Source organism: Mus pahari, chromosome 5 (genome assembly GCF_900095145.1).
Source record: "Mus pahari chromosome 5, PAHARI_EIJ_v1.1, whole genome shotgun sequence".
NCBI lineage: Eukaryota > Metazoa > Chordata > Mammalia > Rodentia > Muridae > Mus > Mus pahari.
In genome coordinates, this window is record NC_034594.1 from 18,481,070 (window position 1) to 18,490,869 (window position 9,800).

Genomic DNA, 9,800 nt, shown 5'->3' on the forward strand with positions numbered 1-9,800 from the left:
TTAGGGAAATTCTAGAAGCTGACAAACTAATTGAATCACTAGACTTTGATATCTAGCTTCAGAAACAAGGAACTAGTATGAATAGGAAGGGAGTCTGACCACACAGTTAGTGACAAACCTTGGTACCTTCCTGAAGGAAGCAGTTTTAGGAATCCTGATGTTCTTCTGTTCTTTACAGAATTGTAAGAAAGATGGGAATCATATTGAAACATGGGTTCATGACAGAGACACAGAGGAAAGCATGCTGGCTCCGTGAGCTGCCTGCCTTCCTGACCAGAACTTTTCTATATATTGTAAACAAAGAACAGACCGCCTTTGCTTAAGCAAGGGGCTGCATAGTATTTTAAGAATCTAAGAGAAAGGACAGTGGTCTTATGTCAATTATAAAAGAAATATAGAGGAAGAAAAGGAGGAATTAAACAGAGGTCAGAGAAATTGAACCTTCATAGAAATCCAGGCTTGATACAACGGGTAGTAGGAAATAACTCTTGATCTATTGATTTTGTGCCAAACTGAAACAGAATCAAATTCAAGTAGTCATCCTGTCTACTAGTTCTGCAACCACAGGCTTTCTGACACAGATCTTAAGGAAGACGGTACTTAGTTTAAGGAAAATTGATTTCATCATCATGTCAGGTTTTAGTTCTCATAAAATTACTGTTTGCTTGCTATGTTCCTCTTCCAGTGTTCTTGTGTAGTCAAGGAAGGCTCTAGAAGAAAATGTATCTTGAAAAGATGGGTAATCGATGAATAAAGTTTCTGAGGAAATGATTTTGTGTCTAAATAAAGCCTGTGAGAGACACAGGTTGTCAGAATAGGCCAAGCCATACTGAGATGTGCTTCCATCTCTCATGAAACAAAACTGGATGGTCTCCCCCTTCTGCATCTTCCCTCGATGCTCTTACATCCACCAGCTGCAAAGCCCTGGCCTCAGCAGGGGCTGGTCCCTGGCAATCTGAGGCACTAACTCTTCATATTCTGTTTGCTAGTTTCCTCGTATGGAATAAACTGTTAGTCGGTAATAATAATTATACCAAGGGCAGTGATTACAAAGAAATACAAATCGGTATGACTCTCATATGATAGGTATGATCGTGCAGGCTGTGCCCACCACGGCTAGAAGTCTTCTCAGTAGGCCCTATCTTTTAAAGGTTTCACTCTTCCCATTGATGCCAAGTTGGGACCAAGGATTGAACATGGGAGCTTTGGGAGGGGGCACTCCAGATCCAAGCTACAACAGTTCTCTTCACCCGGCTTTGGAGAAAAATTTAAAAGTGAGAAGTAAAGTTTACATTGAAAAGCCTGGCGCGGATCTCTAAGGAAAATGGGCAACAAATATAAAGATGTTGAGGCTGCTGAAGACGCAAGACAATTTAATGGACATTTGGGTTAACATCTTAGACATAGTTCTCAGTAGATTCCTGGGAGTTGGCTGTTGAGCTACTGGTGGAAGGAGGATGGAGACCAAGATAGTTCTATTGGGTCCAACTGTCCATTCTTCAGACGCCTGGCACATGAACAAGAAGGCATGACAGGCTTGTGTATCTAAGAATATTTGTAACATGTTGTTCAGTCGGGATGGAATCAGGAAGCTCTGGAGCGATGCTTCCTCCCTCCTAAATGCAGCTAGTACCTCCCGTGCCTCTGGACCTCTCAGGATCCTCATTCGCTCTTCCTGTCTGTGTTCCTAGCTCCTCACTCTTGGAAATTTAGACAAGGTTTCCACATTTGTGCTTGCTTAGCACATCAGACTAGCAAGAAACGACACTCTCTCCCTACAGAATGGTACCTCAGCCAGTGGCTTCCAGAGGTGCTGTGCAGACTCCAGTCCTGCACCAGTGTATGTAGATCTGTGGTAAATGCTCATGGCTTTCCTACAAGGCTGAGTCCCATTGCCAACTAGGGTAGGAGCTTGGTGACACATGCTTTGCTGTTCTGTAATTCCATGTCATGGAATCACTTTATAACAGTGTTTCCTGTGCCCCCATAACTACTTGCACCCACATTCTTGTCACAGGTCTAGTTTAGAGTGACCCAAACTAAGACACCTTTACTGTGTGGCTCTCTATAGGACAGCTCTGTGTGCCAGTCAAAACAAGAACCCTGAGGAAACAGATTCAGGGAGGAAGCCAGTAACTGTTTCCTGTTTGAGATACCTGGCCTTGGCCTACACATTAGTTATCTTTGCCATAGTGACACCCAAAGGGCTGGTGCTGGTGAAACTAATGCTTCCAGGGGAAAACCCAAAAGAAATTACCCCTGAGCAGTGTGGCCATCTGAAGAACATCTCAGTCTGCACACAAGCAGGGACAAGAACAATATTTAATAGTTGGTAAAGCTGGGCTCTTGTCAAATCCTAAGAATTGATTACACAATGAGTATGGGCCCCATACTTGTAATGTCAGGATTTGGGAAGCTGAGGCAGGAGGACTTCTACGACTTTGAGGACATCTTGGGATATAGAGTGAGACCTTGTCTCCAAATCCATGATTCCTGGCCTCTGAGACAGACACATCTCATGAGCAGAGTGGGGTAGATACTGCGAAAGGGACAAAGGCTCACTTCTGATTAGTAATTCTGGTAGAGTATAGGTGATGATAAAGATGATAGATGGTGGATATAGATAAAATCCTGGGCTAAAATGAAGCCCAGCTAGATCATGCACATGCCGTGTGCTATGATAATCATACTGACCACAAAGAAATTATATGTTTGTCTATATAGTCTTCCTAGGAACCATATGTGAAACTGGGTTTTGTGATAAAGATGGGACCCGGGGCCTTGCAGGTGCTAGGCAAGAACTCAAGCAACTAAACAGTTGTCCATCCTCACCTCTCTTCCTTCCTTCTTTCCTTCCTTTCTTTAGCTTACTTTGATTGAAAACTTTGAAGACGAACTTTCTTTCATAATTTTAACCATTTCTTTGCTCCCATTGAATGCAGTGGGATAATATTAAACCTTGAGAGGAACCGGCTGAGTACCTCACTGGCGTAACTTGCTCTACCTAGAAGCCATGTCTCTTATAGAATTTGGCCCGGGCAAGGACGTCATCCACTAAGTCACCGTCTATGTCTGCAGGAGTGATAATAGTTTCCATCCCCGACTTATAAGCAGTCAGACCACCTGAAACAAAACACACAGGTTTAGATTCCAATCTCAGCTGTCAGCAGAAATAAGACACGAGTCTCCCCAGGACATCACCTCACCTCCCTCCAGGCAAATAGTCCAGAGCAGTAAGTCTTCTCTTTACATAGCCCAGATCTGACAGAACTAACACAAGACCATCCATCTATCCATCCATCCATCCATCCATCTATTCATCCATCCATGCTTCCATGCATCCATCCATCCATCCACCCAACATGTTTTTAAAGCACCTATTATGTCAGAAAGGTTCCTTACTGAGTACAAGGTACCCAAGACCTGTTCATTTCTCACATGGGCTTGTGTGCACACATGCACTATTTTACTCTAGTTCATCTGAAGTTGTTATTGATATAGTTAAAGGAGCTGTGTTTGAGGCTGGTTGTTCTCGTTCATTCCTGCCTTTGAAGACCTTGAGATAGTAACAGAAAACTCTTTGCTCAGAGTTCAGATAATTAAAGAATGGAAAGAGATAATCTATGTAAATATGGAAATGCTTTCCATATGATCCTGTAAGAGGCAAAATGAGGAACTGATTGGTAGGAAGAAAAAGTGAGTGAATCTAAGGGGGGGAAATCTGTTTTTCTGACTGTGATGACTGGCTGAATCGGTGTCTTCAAATACAGAACAACAACAACAATAACAACAACAAAAACAAGAACAAAAACCTAAACAAACAAACAAAAAGAGAAAGATATGAGTTAATTCCATCTCTCTAAGGGGCTCTGAGTTCAGTCAAATAGAGATTTTTTTTTTCACTTAGACTTCTCCAAGTTAACCGAAGCTCTGAAATTTCTCAGAGTAAAAGTTTATTCAAACAATTTGAAAAAATTGTAGTCTTGGCCCAAAAGGTAAAAACAAAACCTATGAGAATATAAACACTGTTTTAAACTATTCTGTTAGTGCTTATGCTGCTGCTCTGTGGCATAATAGTTGACCAGAGGTACAGTTAGAAGCCCAACATCTAGCAGGAAGGTAAAGGATGTGAAGTCATGCAGGGCTCAGAGGATGCTAAGGCCTTCTTGAGATGGGCTTTCTCCAAGCCAGCCCACTGGGGATGCTTCCTGGGGGCCTGGGGCACAGTTACTTTCAGTAGTCTCATTTGCTGCTCATTTAAATAAAGCACAAGGCATGGGGCCTACCTTTCAGGTGCTGAGCTACATTCCAGGTGGGAAATTTCCTCTTCATTGCCTTAATTCTTTCTGTTAGAATCCCAACAGACTGTAGAAGGTGTTCCTTACTATCCCAGGAACCAATAGGATGGTACATATTTTTATCAAGCTAGAAAATTCAAACAATCATGTCAGTATCTGGGCAAAGTGGCACCGTTTCTGCTGTTCCTAGGTCTCTCCCGTTGTATTCAAGTTCAAATACCAGATTTCAGCATCTTTCCTCTAATCCAGGAAAGTCAACATTCTAATGTCTTGTCTCTCATAGACAAGAGGTCAGAGAAAGCACTGTTTGGGAGAAGCTCACTAGGAGACATGGAAAGAGGAAGGGAAAGGAGGGGGAGAAAGAAAAAGATTTCAAAGCAAATACTTAATATCCAATTTCTAGACATTATGAAAATAATTACTAATTCAAATATTACATTGTTTGTAGCCAGGCTTGGTGATACATATAATCCCAGTACTACCCCGCAGAAGGACCAGCACAAGCTCCTGTCAGGCATGGACTACAAAGTGTCCGGTTGACCAGAGCTACAGAGTCCCATGCTGCCCCAATATAAATAATTTAAAGCCTGGAAAGGCATATCTAAATAGTTTCCCTTCCCTCTTCCAGTTAATCCAGAGGAGCAAAAGTGGCTGAAGCAGAGCTTAATTAAAGCATTTTGATATATGTTCACGAAGTTTACTACTTCTGAAACACCAAGAGGACAGTGATTATTATTATTATTACTATTTTATAAAAGTTAATAATAACCTTTATAAAATGTTTTCAATTGAAAAATGGTTCATGTTGTTTTTGATAGATACAGGTATAGTTGATTTGTTGTAGTTACCGTAATGTATACAGGCAACCTTTTAAAGAAATGCCCAATGGCTGTCTTGAATGAAACACCACAAGTGTCACAGAGCAAGGTGCACCCAGACACCTGGGTGTTCCATCCTGGAATGGACTTTTGAGCTTCTGCATGGAGAGCTGAAGTTAGGGTGATGGAAAGTCTCTGGCTCCCTACCTGCATCAAGCCAAACCTCTGCCCCTTATGGTCCCAGCCATTTTGCAGGACAGCCCCGCCGTGGCTTTCCCTGGAGATGATGGCAGCGATGAGGGCTGGGTCAATACAGTGTCTCTGCCCCACTTCTTTGATGAGGATCCGGTAAGGTTTTATGGCTTTCAAATCCATCTCAGCAAACATTTCCGAACCGTGGATCCCTATGTTGGCAGAAAAGAAACGGATTCCCTCTGCTGCAGAAGGGGACTGGTCCTGCGTCTACTAGTTTAGCCTCAGCTTCTGACCACGCCCACAGCTCAGGGCAGCGTCTTGGCAGGAAGGAGAGGGAGAAACAGCTGCAAAGGCTCCTACAGGCATTAGTGGCCACTGGGTTTCTCCCTCCCCTTCCTGCCAAGACGCTGCATTGAGGGGACTAGGAATCAAGGTTTTAATCCCGCTTTGCAACCGGCTAGTTCTGTGCCAGAGGATGTGGTCTGTGCGTTTAGAACACAGACTTATTTGTGACCTTGCACGAGGAAGGTTTGGGCATGGGATTGCAAAGGAGAGAGGTGTCAAGAATGAGAGGCTCTGCATAGAAGGCTTGTGCTGCACCATGGACTGAGCACAGCAAAGCCATGAGTTGAAACTGTAATTTATGGAATTGTTTTGCTGTGTCAAAATCAACACATCCAGGCAGGGTTTAGAAAGAATCAAGAGGTAGAAGGAAAAAAAAATAGTTTGATAGGTTAGCTAGGAATATTTATTTATTTTTATGATAGAGTCTCACAGGGTAGCCCTGGCTAAACTAGAACTCAAAATACAGACCAGTGGTTCTCAACCTTCCTAATGTTGTGACGCTAAAATACAGTTCCTCATGTGGTTCCTCCAACCATATGCTACTTCATAACTGTAGTTTTGCTACTGTTACAAATCATAATGTAAATATCTGATACGTAACCCCTGTGAAGGGTCATTTGACCCTTATCCCCCAAAATGGGTTGGGACCCACAGGTTTGAGATCCACTGACATAAGCCTTTCCTCTGCCTCTGGAGAGTTGGGGCTCAAGTGTAGGCCACCACCCTCAGCTTAATTTTTAACTTCTAATTTTGACTCATGGTTGTTATTGTCGTTGTTATTATAGTGTTGGCACCGTTTCAAAACTAATTACCTCCTAAGAAAACTCTGAAAATGACAATGGGGAACGGGGAAAGGACCCTGCTCCATTTTGTACTTACCACAGTTCATCAGATTATTTATGTCGCAGGGGGCCCCAAAAGTCTCCATCGTCATGATGTCCCCATAGCAGCCATGGTACAGACGAGGGTGCACATGAGGGTTCATGGAATGAGTGTATGAGCCCTTGGCAGTGCCTGGAAGGCAGATTGATTATTTACATAAAGCCTGTGAGAAAATATTACTTACACACACACACACACACACACACACACACACACACACAAACACACACACAGCTATGCAACAGTAGAGACCATAATTTATTCTGTTCAATGACTTTTTCTACCAAAGATTCATCAGACAAAGCAAAAGAGACTCTTTCCAATTTTGATTGCAAGCTTTGTCTTAACTTCTGGGCATTATCCCAGAGCACTATGGGAATGTGTGTGAAAATCAGTGCATATAGGTTTCAGATATATTTTTTTGCATTTTCCCCTAAGAATGAAGGTGGCCACAGTACTTTTCTCCCCAGCACTGGGATCCAACTAGGGGCCTCTCGCATGTGGGACATGTTCTCTAGCACTGAGCTGTGTCCCTGCCAAGCATGAGACTCAGAGAAGATGCTAAAGCAGCTTCTGATACCAAGGCTTCTGAGCATGGAAACAGCTAAATGAAAACATCACATGCTAGGATTGCATGTTCATGTGCAATCCCGTTATATTTATATGTTCAAAGAAACAATACAAAGATGAACCAAAGACCAATGAGAATCGATACAGGAAGGAACAGGGCTAGATACTAGATGTTGGGAGTTGGTCTGGTGCTGCTTGTATTCATATGCAATTCTGTACCCCAAGATCTGTGCCCCAAGATGAGCAAATTCCCATTATACCAGCCCTTGTTGTACAAACCTTACCCACCCAATTTAAAATGATTGGTTAAATAAAGCTGGCAACAACCAATTACTGAGGGGGTGAGTAGAGAGGGATGGAGTTTGAGTTACCAGACTGGGGGTCATAGGTAGGGACCACAGGAGGAGGGGAAGAGAGAGAGGAGAGAGAGAGAGAGAGAGAGAGAGAGAGAGAGAGAGAGAGAGAGAGAGAGAGAGAGAGAGAAGAAGAAGAAGAAGGAGGAGGAGGAGGAGGAGGAGGAGGAGAAAGAGAAGAAGACAGAACAGGAGGTCTTCATTAGTCATGATGGACCAGCAGCATGTGTCTGCCTTCCAGGGAATAATTCAGGAAGACTCTAACAAGTAGTTGGGGAGCTCAGTTGGGGAAGTAGCCAGTCCAGCATTAGAGAATTAGATTAGGGGCAATTCCTCAGTAATAGCACAGAGCTTAATAACTACATCATAGTTTGAGACTCATTCATTTGAAGCTAGACAGGGACTTATCCTGCATCATTCATATTAATTTGCAAGTAGCCTTTTCTAAATGTTGTAGATAGTTTCTGCTTTGGAGGCCTGCAAATGCTGCTGTAGTTTAAAATGAAATTGACTAGGAAAAAGAAATTACCAAGAGACAAACAAACCCAAACTATACAAAATTGGAAAAGTAACACATAAAAGTATTTCAGATGAAATAATTATCTGCTGGTTATCTTGATACTCTTCATAAATGATACCATTAGGAACCGAAACTGTATGTAACATTGTAGAGGTGCAGACATAGAGCCAATGTAAAATTCTCAAATGTAAGGTAGGAGGGTGTGTGGAGGGGGCTAGATAAAAGTGGCAAAGGTTTAAGCTGTTAACGCTGATTGTGGGTTTGCAAAAGCTTACTCTACAATTCTCTGTCTTGTAGGTTTGAAAGTTTCTACAGCTAAAAGAAGTTTTAGACATGGTAATGTAGCTCATTTGGTAGAGTGGTTGCTTAACTTGCCTGAAGCCCTGGTTTTTATCACTCAGGAGACATAAAATGGGAGGGCTGGTGACACCGCAACGCAAGCACTCACTCAGCAGGTGGAAAGAGGAGGGTCAGGTGTTCAAGGTCATCTTTGGCTACACCTTGTATTCAAAGCCCTGACTCTAGGCAACACTATCAGCACCACAAAGAAACCCTGTCTCAAAACCACATATATAATATGTATGTGTGTGTATATATATATATATATATATATATATATATATATATATATATAGTTTATAAAATATATATCTTAATATTCTTCCAAAAGTAACTTTATCAAAGCAAATAGGGGTTATCGCAGGAATAGAGTGTGTGTTCAGCATGAGCCAAGGCTCAATCCTTGGCACACACACACACAAAAAAAATCCGCTTTGCCAGAAAGCTTTTTTTAATTCATCTGTATGAAAAAGAATCATCCTCCCACTTCCCTCCTTGGTCCCCTTTACCTTCCATTGCTATAACTTGATTGATAGGTTCACTATCCATTCTTAGAGGAGCAACCTTTGCCATGCTCCCTGTGTAGCCACAGCCCACAGCGATCAAAGCAGCCGGGACTACTTATTAACAATGCTTGCCCCCGGGCTCCTCATACCAGGTCTACTGAGTCAGAATGTTATCCCCAAGGCCAATGAGCCTGCTCTTCAGTAGCATCCTCAGCTGACTGTCATGTGTGTTTGAGGACCATTGCTTTAAGGGACCTGCAATCGACCACAGACCCTCTATTCCTTGTGTCAATATCATCAACACACAGGTCTTTTAAAAATTGATCATTCCTCACTTGTACACAGATAGTACAGCGGCTCATAATTAATGCACTGGCTGCACAACTATGCTCCCAACTGGCAATTAGAAATGAATAAAAATTTACCAACATGTTGCTCTGCTTTTGATCACAGGTAACTGCAAATTCTTGCTCTTAGCTTGGGCTCCCATCTCCAAATTTAGAAGACTTTCCAAGTACTTCCTTTGCAATCTATCCACAACTGGAACACTGTTTGCAAAGGGTCTTCATTTTTCTTAGGCTACTGTTTCCACATTTTCTTCCCTTATTGCTATCTATGTATCTATCTCTTTTTTTTTTTTTTGAGAAAAATTATCACTCTATAGCACAGGCTAACCTGGAATTCACTGTGAAGCCCAGGCTAATATCAGACTTGTAGTTCTTCTGCATCAACCTTCTGAGTGCTGAGATTACAGAGATGAGTCACCACACCTGGTTTATCTCTCTATTCTTTCTTTCTTTCTTTCTTTCTTTCTTTCTTTCTTTCTTTCTTTCTTTCTTTCTTTCTTTCTTTCTCTCTCTCTCTCTTTCTTCTTCTTCTTTTTCTTCTTCTTCTTCTTCTTCTTCTTCTTCTTCTTCTTCTTCTTCTTCTTCTTCTTCTTCTTCTTCTTCTTCTTCTTCTTCTTCTTCTTCTCC

General features: G+C 42.1%; 1 protein-coding gene across 1 annotated transcript in view; it reads right to left on the minus strand.

The window, feature by feature from the left end:
- Positions 1 to 1,359: 1,359 nt before the first annotated feature.
- Lyg2 (lysozyme g2) overlaps positions 1,360 to 9,800 on the minus strand; it is a 10,788-nt gene continuing 2,347 nt past the window's right edge. The window contains exons 3-6 of the mRNA XM_021199272.1: positions 6,536 to 6,670; positions 5,324 to 5,520; positions 4,287 to 4,425; positions 1,360 to 3,123 (exon numbers count right to left, since the gene is read on the minus strand). Coding sequence (XP_021054931.1) covers positions 3,005 to 3,123; positions 4,287 to 4,425; positions 5,324 to 5,520; positions 6,536 to 6,670 — 590 coding nt within the window. The 3' untranslated portion in view covers positions 1,360 to 3,004. The remainder of the gene's footprint in view (positions 3,124 to 4,286; positions 4,426 to 5,323; positions 5,521 to 6,535; positions 6,671 to 9,800) is intronic.